The sequence below is a fragment of the Hibiscus syriacus genome, unplaced genomic scaffold (genome assembly GCF_006381635.1).
Source record: "Hibiscus syriacus cultivar Baekdansim isolate YM2019G1 unplaced genomic scaffold, ASM638163v2 tig00116944_pilon, whole genome shotgun sequence".
Classification (NCBI taxonomy): domain Eukaryota; kingdom Viridiplantae; phylum Streptophyta; class Magnoliopsida; order Malvales; family Malvaceae; genus Hibiscus; species Hibiscus syriacus.
Genome location: NW_024063479.1, coordinates 951801 through 977319, shown reverse-complemented (window position 1 = coordinate 977319; position 25519 = coordinate 951801). Strand labels below are relative to the sequence as shown.

General features: G+C 33.3%; 4 protein-coding genes and 1 pseudogene across 6 annotated transcripts; all 5 read left to right on the top strand.

Moving 5' to 3' along the window:
- The first annotated feature begins 3362 nt into the window (after positions 1-3362).
- Positions 3363-9596, top strand: LOC120188457 (protease 2-like). Its single transcript, XM_039191891.1, is given in 13 exon segments — positions 3363-3562; positions 4540-4823; positions 4939-5133; positions 5951-6186; positions 6953-7035; positions 7038-7073; positions 7076-7242; positions 7613-7771; positions 8126-8491; positions 8906-8971; positions 9071-9119; positions 9268-9391; positions 9518-9596. Coding segments are annotated over 13 exon segments (2025 nt in total). The 5' UTR covers positions 3363-3381.
- Positions 9597-12211: 2615 nt separating this feature from the next.
- On the top strand, positions 12212-14080 carry LOC120188456 (annotated as a pseudogene).
- A 571-nt stretch (positions 14081-14651) lies between these two features.
- Positions 14652-16417, top strand: LOC120188455 (pentatricopeptide repeat-containing protein At1g63080, mitochondrial-like). Its single transcript, XM_039191890.1, has 3 exons — positions 14652-15587; positions 15619-15993; positions 16229-16417. Exons 1-3 carry the CDS (start codon positions 14652-14654, stop codon positions 16409-16411), a joined length of 1494 nt encoding a protein of 497 aa, XP_039047821.1. The 3' UTR covers positions 16412-16417.
- LOC120188421 (pentatricopeptide repeat-containing protein At5g41170, mitochondrial-like) lies at positions 16297-25203 on the top strand. 3 transcript variants are annotated; one of them, XM_039191866.1, is made up of 2 exons: positions 16297-17045; positions 25054-25203. In XM_039191866.1, exon 1 carries the CDS (start codon positions 16433-16435, stop codon positions 17024-17026), a length of 594 nt encoding a protein of 197 aa, XP_039047797.1. In that variant the 5' UTR covers positions 16297-16432; the 3' UTR covers positions 17027-17045; positions 25054-25203. The 3 variants fall into 3 exon arrangements, with proteins under 3 accessions (XP_039047797.1, XP_039047798.1, XP_039047796.1); XM_039191867.1 differs by lacking the exon at positions 25054-25203 and adding an exon at positions 24244-24330; XM_039191865.1 differs by lacking the exon at positions 25054-25203 and adding an exon at positions 23634-23766.
- Positions 19491-22709, top strand: LOC120188417 (pentatricopeptide repeat-containing protein At1g62914, mitochondrial-like). The gene is made up of 2 exons (XM_039191859.1): positions 19491-22294; positions 22458-22709. Exon 1 carries the CDS (start codon positions 19525-19527, stop codon positions 22273-22275), a length of 2751 nt encoding a protein of 916 aa, XP_039047790.1. The 5' UTR covers positions 19491-19524; the 3' UTR covers positions 22276-22294; positions 22458-22709.
- Positions 25204-25519: the final 316 nt, after the last annotated feature.

Here is a 25519-nt window from a genome sequence, read left to right as displayed (position 1 = left end):
TTTGAAAAACATTGAAAGTTTAGGTACTAAAACAAACTAAAACTTATAATTTCAATATTAAACGCGTAGTTTACCTTATTTTTTAAATATTCTTAAATGGTAATTTTTTTTTGTAAAATTTTATAATTTAGTTTAATTTAATATTATTTATAATATTTTATTTTTCATACATATAAATTTTATTTTTCTAAAATGATAATATCACAAACATTAGATACATACCTTTAAAAATTACTTTAAAGATCTATAATAAATAAAATATATAATTTAAATAGTACATGTTTTTGGATAAATTATGTATTTATTATCTAAATTATTAATTTTAGTCTATTTTAGTATCTAAACTTTTAATTTTTTCAAAACCATCCTAAAGTTTACCTTTATTTTCATTCTAATATCCCGTCGTTAAAAACTTAACACGTTTAGTACTTAAACTATCAGTTTTGATCCGTTTTAGTACCTAAATTTTTTATTTTTCTAAAAAATTAAGTATGATTTAGGTACTAAACTTGTTTTGGTACATAGACTTTCATTTTTTTAACACTTAACGACGAGTGTATTAAAATGAAACAAAAAGTAAACTTTAGGTATGATTTTAAAAAATTGAAAGTTTAAGTACTAAAACATATCAAAACTGATAATTTAGATACTAAATACGTATTTTACCCTATTTATTTTATTAAACCTCTATTATATTATCAAGTGGCATTCTTAATCTAACAAACATTCTTAATCAATATTTTAAAAAAACAAAAATGAGAAAAGTTCACACTGGTCGAGGAATTAATAATTTCACCTTTTTATGAATGCCTGAGGGACTTTAGACCAATTGTATAACACTTTATGATATATCAATCCAATGAAAAATACAATTATTCAATCAAAATTTTAACTTGTATCTTCAGAACATTATTACTTTTTTTTTTTACATTTATGTCAAGTGGTACCAAAATTATTATTATTTTTAATTATTAAATATGGATCTAGATCCGAAACTAGATAAATATTTTTAGTTAATATTTAAAAAAATTAAAAGTAGAATATATCATAATTTTTTAAAGAATAAGAATGTAAATTATATCATCAATTATCAATTATTTTAGGTAAAATTGTTCCAATAATATATTGAAAAGATGGCCATGTAAGGTATAAACAAAATTATTTTTTTAAACAAAATGCTTGATACAATATTCATTAGAAAGTCGTTTAAACTACACGACGACTTTTGAAAGACGTCTAGATTATCCGATAAGTTTTGGAGCATCACCAATTATCTTTATTATCGTGCATATATGAAATATTAAGGAGATGTCCTGCAATCCAGATTACTTCCAGAAGTTGTGTATTCTAAACGACTTTAAAAAATCCTTGTCGAATGAGTAATGTAGCAAACACAGACATCTTATTTTAAAAAAATAAATTTTCATGCACTCAATATAACCAAAAACAAAAAGAATTCAATACATTATCTTCAAAAAATTTCGCTTAGTTTAACGGGATAAAATTGTTTATTTTTTTTAAAATAAAATGACGGATTCTAATTTTATTACAATGAAAGTAAGGGAATTCAGTCTATTAACTCGATTAATGGTTAAAATAAACAAGTCAAAGTCAAATTAATTGATTTGTAATTATTAATTAAGTTAATGTTTTTTTAATTATTAATCGAATTAAACAAAGTTTAAAAACCTCATATATCATTAATTTTTTTAGTAGTTTAGAGTGATTATAAGTAATATAGTTTATAATATTTCTTAACCATTAAAAATAACGCACACACCTTGAGTTGCTTAAACCTAAGATATGTAGGGATAACAACACTCTCTTTTATCATTAAGATATAGGGATGACAGTTTAACTTGAAATTAACAGAGTTTAACTCGAAATTAACGGATTTTGACCTGACTTGATAGAGTCGTTTTAAAAATCTGATTCGAGTTGGATTCGAGTCAAATTTTATATAACGCGAGGTCATATTGAATTAGGGTGGAGAGTGAAAACCACTGACTAAATATGGGGTAATATTATAATTATTTTTCATATAAATTTGTAGATGATTGCTACAATACCCCTCTTTCTATAGTTTTTTTAATTAGATCTTTATTTACGTCGAGTTGAGTTAGATCAGGTTTATACTTCAAAAATTTAGATCGAATCAAGTTTGGATAGAGAAAATATACTCTTCAAGTCAGATTAGATCGAGAAAATAATATATATTTTTAGATCAAATTAAATTTAAGTGAAAAGTATATATTTTTCGGGTTAAATCGAATTAATAAAAACCTGATATAAACTGACCTGTTACCATCTCTAATAAGGTTACTTAATAGGTGCATAACTGCATATACTATTAATTTTTTTTTTCTTATTATTTTTCATCCCACCCGGCGAAGCACATCTACATTGCTTAGCTGGTACACTGGTTTTAATATGTTTCATAAAGATTATAAATTTAGGTGTTAATTAACACATGAATTATTAATCAAATGTTAGATTGTTTAGTTCTACCTAGCACAGGGGGGGCATATACACTTTCCAATATAAAACTATGAGTGATGTTAATAATCAACGTTCTTATTTAATTATTTTTTTAAATATATAGTAAACATTAAAGATAAATATGTTTATGGGACTAAATTTATAGTTTTATCCTTAATTTAAGAGAGTTATATATGATTTGAACGAATATTACATTTGTAAATAGTATGTATAAATTTAGTTTGACGTGACTCGTAAATTCTACTAATTAAAGAGATATTACTTATATCAAATGAAAATAAATTAAAATATTATAATTATAAACTCTAAAAGTAAATAGGATTAATTTAAAATCAAATATTTTTTAAGAATTATATAAAATTTTAAAAAATTTGACAGTCGATTTTTCTTTTTTGCATTAAAATCGATTGCATTTTTTTTGTTGCAACATGAAATGTTGTTCTCTCTAAAAGTTTTGAATTCAATCAGCTGCTTTTGCAAAGTGTGCATGTATTACGGGACAAAGATGTATTAAGCCTAATTAAAAATTATAAAGTGCAACATATCACAAAATCTAAGGAATTTTAAAAAAGTAAAATAAATTAACAGTTTGATTATTTTGGTTATTAAATTTTTAAAAATTTTAAAATAATACTTTAATTTATGAATGATTATAAAATAATAATTAAATTTATCAAATTTCTAAGATTATTATAATATTACAGGGACTATTTCATAACAATTCAATTAATAGAATAAGTATTTTATAACTTTTAGAAATTTAATAATCAAAATGATTATTTAAATATAATTTAGTAACCTCCAAGACACTTTATCCAAATTATAAGAAATTAAAAAAAAGGTCCACTTGTAAATTCCGCCCGATTCCTATCAACGGCCATCATGACCTTTCTGTCTCATCCTCCATCTCCGCCGATGGCCGAGAAAGTGAAGCATGAGATGAAGCTGTTCGGGGACGTTAGAATTGACAATTACTACTGGCTTCGAGATGACTCCCGCAAGGACCCTAAAGTTCTCGCTTATCTTGAACAAGAAAACGCCTATACCGAGGCCATGATGTCCGGTATGTTTCTATATATCGTCTTACTCAAATATCTGTTTGTTTCTCGGAGATTTTTAGAAGCAACTTTGCTACTGTTCTGAAACTATATTGAGTTGCATTCTGTTCTTTGGTTGTTAGATTACTCTTCCATTTTGTGCAGCATTTTACTGAACTTAAGAATACTGATATAGGAACCAAAAGAGAAAAATCGAAGATGAAATTATGCCGAAATTTTTGAGGTCGAATCAAAGATATATATATATGTGTGTGTGTGTCAACTTCCTCTACTTTCTGTTTGTTTATGGAAATGTTGAAAAGATACCTTCATGCTGTATTGATCTGAAACTGTATTTAGTTGTATTTACTTCTGTGGTTGTTAAATTACTATTCCATTTTGTTTAGCATTTTATTCCATGTAAGAATACTGCTGTTGGAACATACATATACATATACATATACATATACATATACATATACATATACATATACATATACATATACATATACATATACATATACATATACATATACATATACATATACATATACATATACATACATATACATATACATATACATATACATATACATATACATATACATATACATATACATATACATATACATATACATATACATATACATATACATATACATATACATATACATATACATATACATATACATATACATATACATATACATATACATATACATATACATATACATATACATATACATATACATATAAACGTAACACGTCTATGTATGTATAACTATATGCTTCTTCAATTTTCTATTTGTTTCTCAGAAACATTGGCTATCTATCTCTATATCTGTCCGCTTTCTCACATTTCTATTTATTTATTGAAAATGTTGAAAAGCAACTCTGCTACTTTTTTTTATCTGAAATCTTTTTGAGTTGCATTCACTTCTTTTGTTGTTAATTACTCTTCCATTTTTTTAGTATTTTACTGAATGTAAGAATACTGCTGTAGGAACTAAAAAATTTGAAGATAAAATTTATGCTGAGATTAGAGGTCGAATCAAAGAGGATGATATATCTGCCCCTAGCCGAAAAGGGCCCTATTATTATTATTCAAGGACATTGGAAGGAAAGGAATATGTTCAATATTGCAGGCGTCCCGTTTGTAATTGCAATGCTCCACCTTCGGTTCATGATACCATGCCTACAGGGCCTTGCGCTCCACCTGAGCATGTAATTTTGGATGAGAATGTTAAGGCTCAAGAACATGGTTTCTACAACATTGGTGCTTTTACGGTCAATTATGACCGGTGACCAGCATTATATTGCTAATTTGGTTGAATGAGCTTACTTTCTTTTTATTAAGGTTCAGCTTGTTTATATGAGGTTCTTTACACACTTTGTTGTTCAGGTCAGTCCGAATCATAAGATGGTTGCATACGCTGAAGACACTAAAGGAGATGAAATTTATACCATATATGTGATTGATGCAGAGACTCGAGCTCAGATAGGGAAGCCGTTAGTAGGGACAACATCAGATGTTCAATGGGCTGGTAATGATGCTTTAGTTTACATTACAATGGATGAGATCCATCGGTCAGATAAGTTAGGGGTTTTACTTTCCATGACTTATAGTTTTTAACTTATTCAGTTCCTATTGAAGACAGTACTCCTTTTGTATTTTCACATGCTTCTTAATATTATAAATCAAGGTTTCTATTTGTTACCCTGTTCTTCATATTGTTTTCCTCCGGTAGTTTTCAACTTATTCATCTCTTTTGTATTCATTGTAGGGTGAACAACGACGCCTACTCATTATGACCATATAGCAGCTAGTGATTATTTTTGTTTTGTGATACATGTATAATTTAGAGTCCCAATCTGGAACACTTTCGTGTATTCTCTGATTTTAATAAACTGTTTTCGAATTTCTTCCTTTCCACTGATAACCAGAAGCGTAAAGGTTGACTATCTGATTTGTTTACATAGTTCTTCTAAATTGTCGGCTTGGGTGTTTTGAGTTTCAAACGGATGTTCTCATCTTTACATGATGCAGCGAAAAATTACAGATTGTTATAAGTAACATCCCTGTATCATTGCACATTTTTCCCCTTTGTAAACCTTTATTTTTCTTTTCTGGGCGTTCATGTAAAAATATAATATCACGAGATCTTTCCAGTTTCCCTTTAGGTTCTAGAAAAAAAAATCAAATTCATGATTTTTTTGTTATTTGTGCTTAGATAGGATTATGTCCCTTCTTCAGTTTCAGGTAGAGTTATATTGTTGTTACCTTTTGCTTCTTATTATGCTTTGTTGGCAAGCAAAGGGTAAATTCATTTTAGTCTAAATATGAATCCTATCCTTTTTCCATTTTCTGAAGTAGAGCTACGTTAACCTCCTTTTGCTTTTATTTCTGATGATAGGCATGGTTACATAAGCTGGGGTCGGACCAATGCAATGACTCGATGCTTTACCACGAGAAGGATGATATGTTTTCCCTTGGTCTTCAAGCTTCCGAGAGTGAGAATTTTTTGTTTATTTCATCTGGAAGCGCAGTGACAAGTTTTGTCTTTTATCTTGAGGTTTGCAAGCTGGACGAAGGCCTCAAGGTTTTGACACCTCGTATACAAGGCATTGATACCTCTTTTTTCAGTTTTAGGTATACCATTATTTAGATTTAGTAATATACTTTTGTGGGTTCTTTTTGTAGATTGGTGGTGGTCGGGGGGGGGGGGTTGAATTATGATGCTCTTTCGAAAACATTAAGTTCAACATAAAACGAGTTCTTTTTTTGGCGTCATTGCAACTATCTAGTTTCTTTTTGAAATGATATTTTACAATTTGCAAACTTGAAAAAAAAAACAAACTTGTCTTTATATTTTGAAAACTGCAGCATTAGAAGTGGAAATCATTTTTTAACTCATAATCACTTGCAATACATTTTTGCTTAATTATTTATTTCTCTGTTTTAGGTTATTGTCAGTTCTATGACGATTGCTTTGCAAGAAATTATGAGTTAATCATTTAATGATTCAAATGATGTTTGTGCAAGGAGTTAGTGCTTTAACAGTGATTAATCATAGCCTATGAAGGAACAAGTTTAAATTTGTCTGGAAGTTCTCTGTTTGTTTGGGTGTCAGATTGTATTATGTTTTTGTTGCATTTTGCAATTGTGAATGATGCTATTTCTGCGAAGTGGAAATGTTGATATTTTACTTCCATGTGGATGTATGCTTTGTCTAATCGGTGATCATTTACTTTACCGACTATTTTGCAGACTTTTATTTCAACTGTGCATCCTTTTTTTCTGGATGGCGGTGGAAGTTTGTATTTGCCTTGTTGTATCTTAGCTTTGGTTGTTCCCTATCTGAAAAAGTTTGCCTTTCTGTGCTTCATTTCTTACAATTTTATTTTTTCTTCTCCAGTGTAAAGATTCAGGATATTAAACTCTTTCGTGATCATCTTGTTGTTTATGAGCGTGAGCAAGCCTTGCCCAAAATTACTGTTTACATCTTCCGGCAGTTGAAGAGCCACTCACATGCCTTCAAGGGGTCAGGAAGTTCAATTTATTGACCCTGTATACTCAGTTGAGCCATCAGAATCACAATTTTCCTCCACCATTTTGCGGTTTTCTTATAGCTCATTGAGGACGCCTCCATCTGTCTACGAATATGACATGAATACTGAGGAGTCTGTTTTGAAGAAGACTGAAACTGTAAGCACTACTGTGTGTTAACATTTGAATCATGATATGAAATGAGTTGATAAAGTGTAGTGCAAAATAAAGAACATAAAATAGTAAAAGTAGTGTTATGTGCAATATGTTACTTGACATGATTTGATAATATCCTTCCCCTTTTTCCCGAAGATTTAACTAAAGAAACACTTTAGTTCTTAGGACTTGATCTGTTTTTAAATTGTTATTGATCAGATTTTGTTAAATAACTTAGTCTCCCTCCAGAAACCATGGTTCTTTTTCCACTGGTCAGGAATAAAAATACAAAGTTTATGAAACTGTATTTCATTTTACTTTTGGGTCCTGTGAATGCATATCATATTGATTTTGTACCTTGTCTCTTATTCAGGTCCTGGTAGGTTTTGATGCATCTAATTATGTCACTGAAAGGAAATGGGCTATGGCTTCAGATGGCACTCAAATTACCATATCAATTGTGTACCACAAGAATCTTGTCAAGCTTGATGGATCTGATCCAATGTTGCTTTATGGTTATGGTTCATATGAGGTAAACAGTTAATTACAATGCATTCGATGGGATAAATTCTTGTGAGATGTGCTAATTGCCAATTTGAGTTATCATTCTTCTATTTTATCACAGTTTTGGTTAGCTTAGACCATACTGAACTAAAGAGGAAGTTTACCTTAATGTGATGAGTAGAAAGGCAATTTCTGTGCTTGTCTAGCGTTCCTTGATTTGAACACTATGACTTTTGGCAAAGTGTTGCACCTATGACTTCCTCATGTTCATGATTATCTACTGCATCAATTTGTTCTATCCTTCTAGTTGAATGTGCAACGAGTATCGGTGTGTAATTATTAATTTCATTAATGTAACATACTGTTCCTTTCCTGTTAGCAGATATCTGTAGATCCCGACTTTGACAAAGCAAGGCTGTCTTTATTAGATCATGGGTTCGTTTTCGCAATAGCTCATGTTCGTGGAGGTGGTGAAATGGGGAGGCAATGGTATGATAATGGAAAGTTCTTAAAGAAAAAGAACACTTTCACAGATTTTATCACTTGTGCCGAGTTTTTGATCGAACAAAATTATTGTTCAAAGAAAAAATTGTGCATTGAGGGAAGGAGTGCAGGTGGAATGCTTATGGGTGCCGTTCTTAACATGAGACCTGATTTGTGGAAGGCTGTTGTTGCTGGAGTGCCTTTCGTAGATGTCGTGACTACAATGCTTGACCCTACCATCCCTCTTACAACTTCAGAGTGGGAGGTATTATCTTTCTCCTCCCAGATTTTATTTTCATTCTTTTGCTTGACCATCGAAACAATCCGGTACATGCCGCTACCGATGCATCGGTATTGAATTGCCTTCTCTTCTTGGAAAACAGAGTGCTGTAATTTGATTTTTGTAAATGGTTTTCGTTTTCGTGTTCTGTATCGTGTCAAATACTGATCTGCATTACATAGAAACAAAAACTCTATTAGTAATAACAGTCGGTGCCTAACAATCCTATTGCCTAACAACAAAATGGTTTTCTTGTTTTCAGTTTTTGTAAGATCCACCATGAACATCAATTGTTTTTCTTGAATATCAGATAAACCTTATTTGTCTAAAACTAAATCGTTTATTCCAACAAGTAAAAAACTAACCATGCTATCCTTCTCTCTTTTTTCGTTTCAACAGGAATGGGGTGACCCTCGGAAGGAAGAGTTTTACCACTATATGAAGTCGTATTCTCCCGTCGATAATGTACGACTCTGATACTGCTGCTTCTCCAGGCATTTGTGGCTAGTGTTCGACTAGAATTACTCGGTTATGTTTAGGCTCTAACATATTTATGTTCCGCAGGTGAAGGCTCAAAATTATCCTCATATTCTTGTTACGGCTGGCTTACACGGTAAGTAAAAAGATCAAACACATGATTTTGAAGTTCCCTTTGTCTTGTATAACTCGTAGTTAGCTAGCTGATAATTCTGCATATTAAATGTCTGCCATTGTCAATATCCTCCAAATGCCGCTACTGATCTTTTAGTATACTGCGGCAGATCCAAGAGTTATGTACTCGGAACCTGCAAAGTTTGTGGCTAAACTGAGGGATGTAAAAACAGACGATAACATGCTGTTGTTCAAGTGTGAACTCGGCGCCGGCCATTTTTCAAAGTCAGGAAGGTAGTTTCTCTTTCCTAGTTCTGCGAAACTGAACCATGAATTGTTCGGTATTAACCGATACGAAAATGTTCATGAAACCGGTGCTTTCTTTTTCATAATGCAAACTAAAAATTTATTGAATGCCAGATTCGAGAGGCTTCAAGAAGATGCCATGACGTTTGCTTTTCTACTGAAAGCACTTAACATGATTCCCACCTGCGGATAAGGCCGACATGCCTGTAATGTCGATAACGTCATCTATGCTCGGGTTGGAAGATCTCTCCAGGTCGTCATCGTCGTCGTCATTGTTGTTGTAGTTTCGGGTTGAAAGACATTTCTGCAATGCAGGCTTGCATAAGTGCTGATTGCCTTGGTTCTAATTTATTTGAGAATAAACGTCCTATTGTTTGCTTGGAATCCTAGTTTTCATAGTCCATTGTTTTTAAGCCTTGTCGGGCAAATGTTATCTCAAGGAAAAGGTTTGTATCTCTTATTGGTAAACATTACCTGTACATTTGTCTGAATCTAAATCTTTGGTCACATTATGGTTCCATCTCTATATTATACTCAACTTGCTGATTTAGTCCTTGTATTATACTCAACTTAGGGATTTAGTCCGTATACTTCAATTCTATATTTTAACTAGAGTATCTAAACCCGTTGGTCAAACTATAGTTTCAGGTCCCTATATTATACTCAACTTAGGGAATTAGTGTTTATAATGATTGATTCTAAAATTCAAACAATAATGTTATTATTTTCTGAGTTGATTGCAATATATGTCTTTTAAACTATGACTCCCATTTTAAAATGTTCTATAAACTTTTGAAATTCTTATTTCATCTTCAAACTATGACTCTCTTTTTAAATTGGTCCCTAAACTTTTGAAGATTTTAAGTTCTTCCCCAAAACTATGACCCTTTTTTGTATTGATCCTTAAATATTTAAATGTTCTAATTTTATCCCCAAACTTTTGAATGATTTAAGGGGATCTTATTGGAATGTTTAAAATGTTGGGATCAATTTAAAATGTGTCATAGTTTGAGGATGAAATTAAAATGATCAAACAAATTAAAGACTGATTTAAAATAAATGATTATAATCTGATAATGTATGAAACAATTAACTCTTATTTTCCTGATTTTTATTTCGAGTTTCCATATAATAATTTTAAACGGGACTTTTTTTTTTTACATTTTTTAAGAACAATTCCTACCTAAGGAGAGAGAAAGATGAGCTTTATTCCTAATTAGTATTGTACTTACAAACCTAAGAAAAAAAAAGAGATGTCAATTGAGAATTTTTAATCATTTATTTTAGAGATTATTAACAATTTTTTTATATGTTAAAAATCGTGTTTGTCATAAATTATATATATAATCAGTTTTAAAAACTGTGCGAACCGCAATGCTAAAAAGAAAAACAAATAATAAATCAATCATTAGAAATTAAATTATGTTTGCCCCACAACCACATGGTGATGGGAACCCTAGTCTTCATAGGATCAGTCCCCATTATGGCCATTTACTCATTACAGATTACATTGCTAAGATAAGAAGCATATGGGGGCACCACCTTCTTCATATTTTTAAAATAACACGAAAAATAATTAAAATATAACATATACTTTAATAAAATTGTAATAATGAAAACATAACAAGAATATAGATATACACGAATAAAAGATTTTAATGGCTAATTATTATTCTTAGAGAATTTGAATTTGACCCTAATATTTACAACGACTTTTAAACGTTTATTATAAAAAAATAATTAACAAATTAATGGTTAGAGGCACCCTCTTTATGAGTTTGGTAATACTTCCAAATCTTTATGGCTTATACAGTTGAAAGGATGTCTAAAATTAGGTTATATATATAAAATTTAACAATAAATATATCGAAATAAAGATGACTCTCCCACCTGATTTTGGTCGATGAGTCTCTTAGTAGAGATTTTCTGCATACACAAAGACTTAAATTCGAAACCTTGCTTAAACGATATCAAGTTACTTACCACTTGAACCAATCTTGTTGGTTATTTTGTTCAAGATTTTTAGATGAGTTTTGAATTATTTTTTTCTTGTATAATCATTATACGAATTAAAGTGATTAATTTCTTGTGTCAATGATTATAAAAATATTCTAATTATACTTTTAATTTATGATTATAAATCTTTATTGTAATTTTAAATATTTTTAGTAAAATTATTTACTTCTATTTGTATAAAAAAAACTTCGGTCAACAATGTCGATCATACAAGTGAGGTCCTTTTATATATATCCATGGCGCAATCAACGCAATTAGACCTAATTCATTCAATCTATTGCGTTGTGAAACTGAGAAAATGATTTATTTATTTCTTAGAAAAAGCAAAAGACTCGTAATATAATTTGTCAACCTTTTGTAGCAAAAAGAAACCAATACAGTTCATCTTCCACTTAACTGAATTTTGATTGTGTGCAATTGCCGATGAACGAATGATTTTAGGTTAAAAATGAACTTCTAAGACTTTTTAAAAAATAACGAATTTAAAAAGTTTAAGAGATATAAATAGATTTTTAATAAAAAATATAAAAAAAATTAAAATATATAATAATTTTAAAATTTTAAAGAAGGACTACTAATGTCCGCCTCTCAGTCCATCGTTGCACGTGTCTGCGTTAAAGTTGTGTGTTAGTTCATATTGCCTGAAATTTTCACAATATTTTTATCTTATACATATTAAATTTGGAATAACGAAACAAGAGTTTGAATAGAAAAAAGAAGGTTAAATTGGATAAAAAGATAAGTCGAATGAAGTGTAAAAAATATCAGTTAAAACCTGATGTTATTTTCACCATTCAAAGCTTTCTTTTTTCACGAGTGTTAGATCCAACATCACTGGAAAATTTCTATAAAATTTCCCAACATTCTCTCTGATCTGATCAACGCCCATTCTCCAAAATGCAGATTCTGAAATGGGTTTTAAAGGTTCTTGTCGTTTGTTCAATGCTTGAAGTGTTTCCATTGGCATTAGCTGCAGGTTGTTCAGAGGTTGATAGGGCTGCACTTCTTGGTTTCAAAGCCAAAATCTTGAAGGACAGTACGGATAATTTGTCTTCATGGATTGGGAGAGATTGTTGTGGAGGTGATTGGAAAGGTGTTGAGTGTAATCCAGCAGGGAGAGTAAATACATTGGCATTGCAAAGACCAGTGAGGGACAGTACCCTTTACATGAAGGGCACTTCGTCTTCTTCCCTGGGGGGATCTCCTGTTCTTGGAAGTGTTGGTCATCAGTGGGATGAAGCTTATCACAGGTCCAATCCCTGAGAATTTGTCCAACCTGAGTCGGCTCAAGCAATTGGTCTTGGAAGACGATGGTCTCCAAGGGAACATCCCTTCAGGTTTAAGTCATTTTACCCTTTCTCCAAACACTCTCATTGGCTGGTAACCATTTGAGTGGGGCAGTCCCTTCAAGTTTACGGAATTTGAGAAACCTTGTCCAGATGAACTTAGGGAGAAACTTTTTGACATATCTAATCCCTTCTAGTTTCAAAACTCTTGTTCATTTGCGGTCTTTTGATCTCAGCTTCAACTTGTTGTCTGGTTCTATCCCTGAAATTTTAAGACTGTTTCATAACACAACCTTCACTGACCTCTCCAATAATCTATTATCAGGGAACCTACCTGTCTCAATGTTTAATTTGGTCACACTGTCAGACCTGTCATTGAGCCACAACCAGCTCACAGGCAGTATCCCAGACCAGGTTGGCAACCTTAAATCTCTCAATAGTCTTTCACTGAGTCACAATAAGTTAATAGATCCTATTCCAGCCTCTATTTCAAGGTTACAGAAACTTTGGTCCCTAAATTTATCAAGAAATGGATTCTCAAACCTTTTACCAGCTATTTCTAGCAAGGGTATCCCTTCACTTTTGTCAATAGACCTGTCCTACAACAACCTCAGTTTAGGGACAGTCCCTAAATGGATCATAAACAGACAACTTTCAGACGTGAACCTGGCTGGTTGTAAACCGGGAGGAGCCTTCTCAAAGTTCAGACCAGATTCGTTGAGTTCCATAGACCTATCTGATAACATGCTTATGGGGAGCATTTCCACTTCACTAATATGACAAGCCTGCAGAAGCTGAAACTTTCGAATAACCAACTGAAGTTTGATCTTTCAGAACTCATGGTGCCCGATCGGATTTCGACCATCAATCTTCATTCGAATCAGGTGCTCGGGTCACTCTCCAGCATTTTTAACAACAGAACAAGCAGCTTCTTGGAGGTCATAGACGTGTCAAACAATCTCATTTCCGGCACAGTACCGGAATTCACCGAAGGCTTGAGTTTGAAAGTGCTGAACATAGGAGGCAACAAGATTGCAGGCCAAGTCCCCGGTTCAATCTTGAATATCGTTGAACCAGAAAGGCTGGACGTTTTGAGGAACCTGATAACAGGCACCATTCCGGCAAGTTTAGGCCAACCGGTGAAACTGCAAAGGCTCGACGTCTCCATCAACCAGCTTGCCGGGAAAATCCCAGCCAGCTTATTGGGTATCAAGTCCATGAGACATGCAAATTTCAGGGCAAACAGACTATGTGAGGAGATTCCACAAGGGAGACCTTATAACATCTTCCCTGCCTCTGGCTTATGCTTATAATCTGTCTCTGTGGGAATCCATTGCAGCCTTGCAATGGAAAGAAACAAGAGATGGTCCCATAAGCTCAATTTCATTGAAATACTACGATTATGGAACATACATTGTTTCAATATACAGCATTGATGCACATTTTTAGCATTTACTTACCAAAGAATTCTATTAATGATAATATTATTAGTTTGTATATTGTTAAAAAAAACAAAAGTGAATTACTCATGTTAATCGATTAATCAGCTTCTCACTCCTATTTTAATAATTAAAATTTAAATATTTACATTTCAATTACCAAACTTCCAATAACATTTTATTATTTTAAATAACATTTTATTGAACTTAAATAATTTAATTTCTTAATTTAAGATTTCTCTCCCCCCCCCCCAATAAGTTGGAGGGAGGTGTGACTGTTTGTATCCGAGTTATATTTGACCCTTATATACGTATTACATTCGCAAAGTAAGAAATTGGGAACCAAGGCAATGGAGTCTTAGATTTACATACGATGAAGAGAATAACCTGCTCAATTCCTGCTTTGATTCTACCTTTCACTGATAATTCTCTTCTATTTTCCTTTTCTAAACTGCCCATTACGTGTTTCCTTTCGAGTTTTCCACTGCTTCTGATGAAAATGTGAATATGGGTATGTCTGAACCCACCCATCTGGAGTTATTGGTCATAGGTAAGTGTAAATCAAGATCCCTTGATCTTGATGAAGCTCTGGGTTTTTTCATTTCCATGATTTCAGTGAGACCCTTGCTCTCAATTGTGTCTTTCAGTCATCTTCTTGGAACACTCTCCAAGATAAAACACCATGCACTCGTCGTTTCCATGTGTAAACAGATGATGGGCTGTAGAGAATTGCAAGTTGATATCCTTGCAGCGAACATTTGGATCCGTTGTTTGTGCAATTTGAAGAAAGTGGACTTAGGTTTCTCTGTGTGTGCTATTATTATAAAACTTGGTCTTCAGCCTGACCCTTATACCATGAGTGCTCTGCTTCTTGGACTGATTGATGAGGGTAAGATTAAAGAGGCAATGGAGTTGTTTTGGAAAATATTGAATAACTGTTATCCCTGTAATCAGTACACTTATGCTATTATTATCAGGGGACTTTGCAACTCTGGGAATAGTCGTTTTGCAGTTGTTTTGCTGATAGAGATGTATGTAAATGGAAGCTTTGAACCTGATGCGATATGCTATAGTACAATTATTGATGGATTTTGTAAAGAGAAACAAATGAATAAAGCTTTGATTATCTTCCAAGATATGTTAGATAAGAGAATTGAGCCAAATGTTGTTACTTTTAGTTCGTTAGTTAATGGGCTTTGCAACGTTGGCTGTTGGGATGAAGCAAAACGATTATTAGCTGCCATGTTTAACAAGGGGATTTCTGCTAATGCGTATATCTTTAATACTCTTATTGTTCCTCTTTGCAAGGATGGGAAGATCCAAGAAGCAATATCTCTATTCGATTTAATTACCCAAAGAGGCATAAAGCCAAATGTAGTCACTTATACTATGCTAATCCATGCGTTATGCAAGTTTGGCGACTGGAAACTGGCCATAAAATTCTTCGAAAATGACTGCTTCTGAAATTTTACTCAATGTTGTAACTTTTAGTTCCATGATAGATGTTTTATGCAAGGAGGGGAAGTTATCAAAGGTGATTCAAATTCTGGAACTAATGACTCGTACAGGGGTTCAACCAACAGTCATCACCTATAATTCTTTAATTTGTGGATTTTGTCATTCTAGTCGATGGGAAGAAGCAACAAGCTTGCTCGATAGAATGATGAATGAAGGAGTTCATCTTGATGTTGTGACTTTCAGTTCTTTAATACAAGCTTTATGCCAGGAAAAGAGGACCGAAGAAGCCATTACCATGTTGGAACTGATGAGTCCGAGAAATGTAAAACCGGATATTGTCAACTACAGTTGTTTAATACATAGATTGTGCAGTTCAGGTAAATGGATAGAAGCAAAAACTTGCTCGATAGAATGATGAAAAGGAATCCATCCTAATGTAGTGACTTTCAATTCTTTAATTGATGCTTTATGCAAGGAAAAGAGAACAGAATAAGTCATTTCCATGTTGGAGCTGATGAGTCAAAGAAATGTAAAACCTGACATTGTCACCTATAGTTGTTTAATACATGGATTGTGCAATTCAAATAAATGGACAGAAGCGACAAGCCTGCTTGGTAGGATGACGAATTGAAGGAATCCATCCTGATGTTGTGACTTTCAGTTCTTTAATCGATGTTTTATGCAAGGAAAAGAGAGCAGAAGAAGCCATTACCTTATTGGAAGTAATGAGTCAAAGAAATGTAAAACCTGACATTGTCACCTACAGTTGTTTAATACATGGATTGTGCAATTCAAATAAATGGACATAAGCAACAAGCTTGCTCGGTAGGATGATGAATGAAGGTGTCCATCCTGATGTTGTGACTTTCAGTTCTTTAATCGATGCTTTATGTGAGGAAAAGAGGATTGAAGAAGCCATTATCATGTTGGAAATGATGAGTCAGAGAAATGTAAAACCCAACATTGTCACCTTCAGTTGTTTAATACATGGATTGTGCAAATCAGGCCAATGTGAAGAAGCAATAAGCTTGCTCAGTAAGATGGTCACTGAACATATTGTTCCTGATATTGAAACTTTTAACATTTTGTTGGATGCTGTTAGCAAACATGGAACAAATGACAAAGCTCGTGAAGTACTGAAGGTAATGGATCAACATGGTGTGAAGACTAATGGATTTACTTACAGGACAATGATCAGAATGTATTGTGCGCTTGGTGAAATGCACAAGGCAAAGGATGTCTTTGATTCATTGGCAACCCAGGGTTTTGCACCTGATTTAGAGGCTTACAAGATGTTGATCAATGGGTATGCAAAGAGCAAAAGAAAAGAGGAGATTGTGAGGCTTGCTGAAGAAATGCTCCAAAAGGGATTGACACTTGATGTGGAAACTCATAGCATGCTAATAGGGTTAACAAGGCTATGAAAGTTGTATGTTGCAGATAGTGAGTATATTAATTAATATCTCATTCTTCTTGTTATTTGTTCTTTCAGTTTTTTCATTGACACTGCTGAAATGGAGATGATGCCAGGATATTATACAAACTTTGTTATTTTTTATTGAACCATCATTTGACATTATTTTGTGAACCAAAAGAGAAAATGAGGCTTTTTTTTAACGTTGTGGAACTTAACCTTGTGTGTGATTGCTATAACTTTTTTCTTTTTGCTGCAGGTTGTCATTTGAATCAGAACAAAAGTCGTGGTTGTTATCATTACTTGTGGAGATGGCAATGTCACTTACAAAGAAATTCTCTGATGAATCTACATAACTTTTGGAAACTTACTTTTCCATTTGTCTGGTATGCCATTGGAGGCTCTCTTGAACGTAATATTTCTGTCTAAATATGGCTCTATTGCACATCATCTGAATGTTGTTACGGTTGCATTCACTTCTGTGTATTGTTTATATGATGGTATTTTGATGAGTGTAAGCACCCTCCTTGTCGTTAAAATTTTTTAATATTTTAAGACCAAAGGCGACGTAGTTGCAATTCAGTGTGTTTAATCAGGAAAGGATAACAAACCTTTTAACATTGTCGAGTGAGCAGTGTGGATTTCTACATGTGTCCTTTTTTCCTTATGTCACTCGATTACATATTTTTTTCATTTTATCCCCTTTTAATACAGGGCAGCCGGCCGATTTATAAGAGAGAAAACTCGAAATCAGCTGCTGAAGAAAAAAACAAAAAGTCATCTAACTAGAAGAATGTTCAAGCTTGCTACTACGAGGGATCATAGAGTTTAAGCTAGTAACCCCACTTCGGGAACAGTTTTGGATCCAATACTGCAACAGTGCCTGCCTTTAATTTACTCCAACGACAGAACTGAGGCCAATGATGCGAATTCGATCCTGTTCAACCTGCTGTTTAGCTACCAGAGGTTAGTCTTCTATCCAGTATAAGCTCTCCTCAGTCTCTAACCCCAACTTGGCTGAGATGTGAAAAAATTTTCTAACCCCAACGAGCTGAAAAAGTTCATCTTTCCAAAGGTATCTGTATAATTATTATAACGCTTAAATTTTTTAACAGGATACACCATATGATCCTGTTGTTACCATTTGCGGTCATGTTTTCTGCTAGCAGTGTGTCGAAACATCTGACTGGTGATGATAATACCTGCGCTGCATCTGAATGTAAATAACTACTTGGTGATACAGTTTTCTCTGAATGGTAGTTCCAAGCAGACTAAGTCCTTTGAAAAGTATGATGATTTTACAGGAGTATAGTCTATTGGATGCAGTGAATTGGCCGGTCATGCAGTAGAGCTTTACAACCGCATAACAGTTTTCTCGCATTGGACTAGAATTTTGGACTTGGTTGAGCACTCTCTATACAAGGTTTAAAGACTTTCAATCCTTTAACCACTGAGTTCACTTGATTGTGCAACAGTGGAAGATCTCAGATGTCAATTTATGAGAAATTAGCATCACATTGTCAGAGTATAATAATGAGTGATTGTTAAATCGGTAGGCCGTTGTGGGCTGTTAGTTTGTTAGTATTTCTGTTAGAGCTGTTCAATTTGTTGGGTCCACTCTTGGATTATATATACGGATCAGTCTTGTATTTTGGGCCTATGGCCTTTCAATGAAAGTCTTTTTTTCAGAATACTTCTTTCTTCTCTAAATTTCTGTTTGGTTCGTTTTTCTCCGTTATGTTCTCTTCTTGCTTAGTTCTCATCATTAAACCTCTGATCCCCGGAGTTATCTTCTTCCAGCACTCATTTCATTGCTTTCTTCAGGCCATCAAGAATGTTTGGAATTCTGAAAATTTCGATCGGATTTTTCGAACAATTCTCACTTTTACTCCGGTATGTGTTAGTCACATTATGTCCCCGACTATTTCAGAATCAAGCCGGGGCTCGAAACAGTGAAAAACTTTCTCAATATTGTTTTACGATAATCGAACTAAAAAATTTTGTTTAAAAAACACCATACTTTTTTTCATATGGTTGAGACATTGGTATTACTTTTGCTTCGAACAACACTAATTTGAATTAAGCGTCCTGGTTTTTTTTTTTAATTTCTTGAATAAAATTGTGATATAATGAATCCAAATGGAATACATTAATTGAATCATGAAAATTGAATTATTCTAAATTTTAAATTGAAATAACTAAATTAAGTGTTCTAATTTAACAGACTAAATCCAGGATCTTCTAAAAGGATAATCATACTTTTTACCTTTGAGGTAGCTCAATAGATTCTTAATTAAATATATATATAGATCATTAGTTAAATAATTAAATTATTTTATTTTATAATTAAATATTTAATATCATATTTAAATTGAATTAATCAAATATACATGTAATTAATTTAGTTGATTTTCAAAATTAATAATTTAATCATATTAACGGTTAAAATCGAATAAATTTCAGAATTTCGTATTATCTTTTGAAAGTAAGAAGCTGGGAACTAAGACGATGAAGGCAGACTTAGGTTTACATACGATGAAGAGAATATCCTCCGCAATTCCTGCTTTGATTCTACCATTCACTGGTAATTCTCTTCCGTTTTCTTTTTTTAAGCTGCCCATTTCGTGTTTCCTTTCCTGTTTTTCATCTGCATCTGATGAAAATGTCCATATGGGTATGTCTAAACCCACCCCTCTCGAGACATTGGTCATAGATAAGTGCAAATCGAGATCCCTTGAGCTTAATGAAGCTCTGGGTTTTTTCAATTCCATGATTTCAATGAGACCCTTGCCCTCAATTGTGGCTTTTAACCATCTGCTTGGAACACTCACTAAGATGAAACACTATGAGCTCGTTGTTTCCATGTGTAAACAGTTGATGGGTTGTAGTGAATTGCGAGCTGATATCGTTGCAATGGACATTTGGCTCCGTTGTTTGTGTAATTTGAAGAAAGTGGACTTAGGTTTCTCTGTCTTTGCTATTATTATAAAACTTGGTCTTCAGCCTGACCCTTATACCACGAGTGCTCTGCTTCTTGGACTGATTGATGAGGGTAAGATTACAGAAGCAATGGGGTTGTTTTGGAAAATATTGAACAACGTTTATATGTGTAATCAATACACTTATGGTATTATTATCAGAGGACTTTGCAACACAGGGAATATTCTTTTTGCAGTTGTTTTGCTGATAAAGATGAATGTAAATGGAAGATTTGAACCTAATTTGATATGCTATAGTACAATTATTGATGGATTTTGTAAAGGGAAACAAATGGATAAAGCTTTGATTATCTTTCAAGATATGTTAGACCGGGGAATTGAGCCAGATGTTATTACTTTTAATTCGTTAATTAATGGGTTTTGCAGCATTGGCCAATCCGATGAATCAAAACAATTATTAGCTGCCATGATTAACAAGGGGATTTCTCCTGATGCGTATGTCTTTAATGTTCTTATTGCTCCTCTTTGCAAGGATGGGAAGATCCAAGAAGCAATATCTCTATTCGATTTAATGATCCAAAGAGGCATAAAGCCAAATGTAGTCACTTATACTATGCTAATCCATGCGTTATGCAAGTTTGGCGACTGGAAACTGGCCATAAAATTCTTCGAAAGCATGACTGCTTCTGAAATTTCACCCAACGTTGTAACTTTTGGTTCCATGATAGATGTTTTATGCAAGGAGGGGAAGTTATCAAAGGCGATTGAAATTCTGGAACTAATGATTCGTACAGGGGTTCAACCAACTGTCATCACCTATAGTTCTTTGATTCATGGATTTTGTCGTTCAGGGAAATGGGAAGAAGCTACAAGGTTGCTCGATAGAATGATGAATGAAGGAGTTCATCCTGATGTTGTGACTTTCAGTTCTTTAATACAAGCTTTATGCCAGGAAAAGAGGACCGAAGAAGCCAATACTATGTTGGAACTAATGTGTCAAAGAAACGTAAAACCAAACGTTGTCACCTACAATTCTTTGATTCATGGATTGTGCAGTTCAGGGAAATGGGAAGAAGCTACAAGGTTGCTCGATAGAATGATGAATGAAGGAATCCATCCTAATGTAGTGACTTTCAATTCTTTAATTGATGCTTTATGCAAGGAAAGGAGAACCGAAGAAGCCAATACCATGTTGGAATTAATGTGTGAAAGAAATGTAAAACCAGATGTTGTCACCTACAGCTGTTTAATACATGGATTGTGCAGTTCAAATAAATGGACAGAAGGGACAAGCTTGCTTAATAGAATGATGAATGAAGGAGTCCATCCTAATGTAGTAACCTTCAATTCTTTAATCGATGCTTTATGCAGGGAAAAAAGATTTGAAGCAGCAAATACCATGTTGGAACTAATGTGTCAAAGAAATGTAAAACCAAACGTTGTCACCTACAATTCTTTGATTCATGGATTTTGTCATTCAGGGAACTGGGAAGAAGCGACAAGCTTGCTACATACAATGATGAATGAAGGAGTCGTTCCTGATGTAGTAACTTTCAATTCTTTTATCAATGCTTTATGCAAGGAAAGGAGAACCGAAGAAGCCAATTCCATGTTGGAATTAATGTGTCAAAGAAATGTAAAACCAGATGTTGTCACCTACAGCTGTTTAATACATGGATTGTGCAGTTCAAATAAATGGACAGAAGCGACAAGCTTGCTCAATAGAATGATGAATGAAGGAGTTCATCTTGATGTAGTAACCTTCAATTCTTTAATTGATGCTTTATGCAATGAAAAGAGGACTAAAGAAGCCATTACAATGTTTGAACTAATGATTCAGAGGGATATAAAACCCAACATTGTCACCTTCAGTTGTTTAATACATGGATTGTGCAATTCAGGCCAATGTCAAAAAGCAAAAAGCTTGCTTAGTAAGATGGTCGCTGAACATATTGTTCCTGATATTAAAACTTTTAACATTTTGTTGGATGCTATTAGCACACAAGGAACAACCGAGAAAGCTTGCTTAGTTCTGAAGCTGATGAATCAAAAAGGTGTGAAGGCTAATGGATTTACATACAGGATATTGATCAGAATGTATTGTATGCTTGGTGAAATGAATAAGGCAAAGGATGTCTTTGATTCAATGGCAACCCATGGTTTTTCACCTGATTTAGTGGCTTATAAGATGCTGATCAATGGATATGCGAAGAGCAAAAGAAAAGAGGAGACTTTGAGGCTTGCTGAAGAAATGCTTGAAAAGGGATTGACACTTGATGCGGAAACTCATAACATGCTAACAGGATTGACAAGGCTATGAAAGTTGTATGTTGCAATTGGTAAGGATTAGTCAACATCTCTTTCGTTTTGTTATTTGCTTAGTTCTGGGTATTGCAAAAGCAGCATATGCATTACCCTTTGGAGATGAAAATTTTGCATCCTTGGCAGAATGGTGAAAAGATTTGTTGTCTAATATTTATCTTTTTGTTTACCCCTATGTAGGATAGAAAAAGGAAAAATTGTCGCTTCTGCTTTCGGTGAAGATCAAGGTGGGGGCTCAGCGTCTTGGTTAACAGTGGAAGAAGATCTCATCAGACATATATCTACAGGAAATTAGCCATATTATTGTGTTGCTTTCTTTTGACCTTATATGTTCCTACTTGAAGTTCCCATTAGGGAAGCATGTTTGGAACATCTGTTGCCAGCTAAATGCTGTCATAAGATGCTGACTTATGTGAGATTCTTTTGTCCAGTAGGTGCAGAAACAGGATAGCTGTGTTGCTTGTAAATGTTATTTCCAGTTTATTGTGTGTTTGTTTGTCTCTAAGCTTTCTTTGAAGAAAGTATTGGACCTGATTTCAGTGTATGTTTGCATCTTGCTGCATTGACTGCCTGTGCATATTTGTGTAGGCTTCATGTTGTTCTTCCATTGCAATCCTGTGACCCGAACTTGTGTCCGACACTTACACGTCCCGAATCTGAGTATGGTTGAGAGCTTTAAAGCTTTAAAGCAGGATAGAAGGAAAATTGGTAGGTTGTTAAGGGTGGATTTGATGAGGGTTGTTAAGATAATGTTGTTCTCCTTAGAGGATATGAGTTCGAATAGATGCATATATAAGGTGTGTTGTCAATATATTAAAAAAAATAATTAAACAGATACTAACTTGTAATCATTCCAAATTAATGAAAAAAATATCTCCCTGGTTTATAGAATTGTATCGCCATTCAATTAATAATATCTTACCTCTATAGAAGAAATAACAAAATTATTTATTATAACAAATTTGAAAATTAGTAACAATTAATTTTTTTGACTAATATTAACAATTAAATTAATACGAGTTACTTCAAGGATAAATCATTAATAACGACGATCAAATATTTATAAAATAACTTTTAAAAACATAAAATTTAAAGATTAAAATGAAAATTCTCAAATCAAAATTAACATTTCATCCTTTTTGTTATTTGTTCTTCGATGCTTGATGTGGAAACTCATAACATGCTAATAGGGTTGACGAGGCTATGAAAGTTGTATGTTGCAATTGGTAAGGAGGTTAATTAACATTTCATCCTTTTTGTTATTTGTTCTTTGAGTTTTTTCAAGGATTTTGCTCAAATGGAACTTAACCTTTCGGGCGATTGCTATATTTTTCTCCTTTATGCTGCAGCCTGCAGGTTGTAAGTTGAATCAGAACTCTCTCATAATAGTATGATGAGTCGAACAGGATGTATCTCCTTTGTCTTTATGTGATTACATTGCATGATAGATATTGCGTTGATAATTTGTATAAAATGTCATTGTCTTATGGTCCAAGATAGACATCATACTGCTTCTTCTCCCTTGTTAGCTAGAATCTTTTGTTCTATTTAGACTTGAGGTGGACATGGAATCTTGTAGTTAGTTGGGGAAAATGTACTGCTCAATGTTTTCCAATTTCAATGGTCGGCAGTTATTATTGCTAGATAAAAACTGACACGTAGCTTGTTAATACTTTTTTTAGCTTCATTTTTGTAATCCTTACAGGGAAAACTGGATTCTTGAACATCTTTCCTCAAAATATTTTTTCTATACAAAATCATAATGATTGTTAAGCTCAAACAAATGCATGTTTTTGATAATACACTTGAACTTTGTGATTTCAAGATTTAACTCCTGTATGTTTCTGAAAATTGTTTTTTGCTGTCATTTACAAGCATTCGAGCTTGGTTGGTGTTTGCAAACATATCATTCATAATACCTTGGTCATAATTCCTTTACTCATCTTTTAATATATATTTCCTACAGGCATATGCAGCTGTGGGCATGCTGCACCAAAATTATGCAAATATTCTTTCGATGCTTTTGTGCGTACGTCATGGTTTTGATCATTACTTCTTGCCGAAGGATTCGACTCTGATTCCATTTAGAACTCTGACTCTGTTGGACAATTTTCTTTAGAAATGGCAATGACACTTCCTAATGGAATGCTCTGATGAATCTACTGAACTTCTTGGAAACTTCTGCTTCCATCTGTCTCATATGCAATTGGAGGCTTTCTTGAATGTAATATTTATTTCTAAATCCAGCTCTATTGCACATCATCTGAATGTTGTTGCAGTAGCAATGACATCTCTGTATGGTGTATATGATGGTATATTGATGAATGTAAGCAAGCTCCTTGTCATTATAACTTTCAATATTTTAAGACCAAAGTTCATGCAGTTGCAATTCAAAGTGTTTAATCTGGAAAGGTTAACAGACCTTTTAACATTGTTGAATGAGCACTGTAGATTTCTAAAAGTGTTATTTTTTCTTTTTTCCACTCGGTTATAACTTTTCTTTTTCATTACTAGTCCTCTTTGGTATAGGCAGTAGATCTGAAACATTTTTCAATACCGATTCTCATGGTATCTCTAGTGAGCTGAAAAAGGTTTATCATTTTAAAGGATCTGTATAATATTTACCATGGGATACACCTGATGACCCTGTTGCTACCGTTTGCAGTCATGTTTTCTGCTACCAGTGTGTCGAAACATCCTACTGGTGATGATAACGCTTGCCCTGCACCTGAATGTAAAGAACTACTTAAAGCTACTCTTAGGAGCTGTCTTGCAGGTGATCTTAATGGTAGTTCCAAGCATCCTCAGTTCTCTGTAAAGTTAGTGATTCTACAGGACGAGTGCAACTCATCAAAATCAAGGCCAACATTGAGATTCTTCAGTCAAAAAGTTCATTGATGAATTCAAGTCCTGAACCAGAGTTCTACTGGATGCAGTGAAACTCCTTTTTCTTCTGATCAGACAATTTACAGAAACTACACATTCAGATGTTAGAGCTGCAAAGAGCACAACAGTTTATTCAGCAGGTTGTTTCTTTGTGGGAAAGTTGGTTATTATTCCATAGACATACATTATAAATGTGTGTGTAATTATGTTCATTTATTCTGTAAACACATCAAATAATCAAAACAGCATGCTTGATGGCTTTATTAAATCAATGATGTAAATATTTTTCGTCTCCCATTCATTGATTTTCTCACAGGTCACTGGTTTATGCTTGCCATGTTATCCTTCCGGACCTC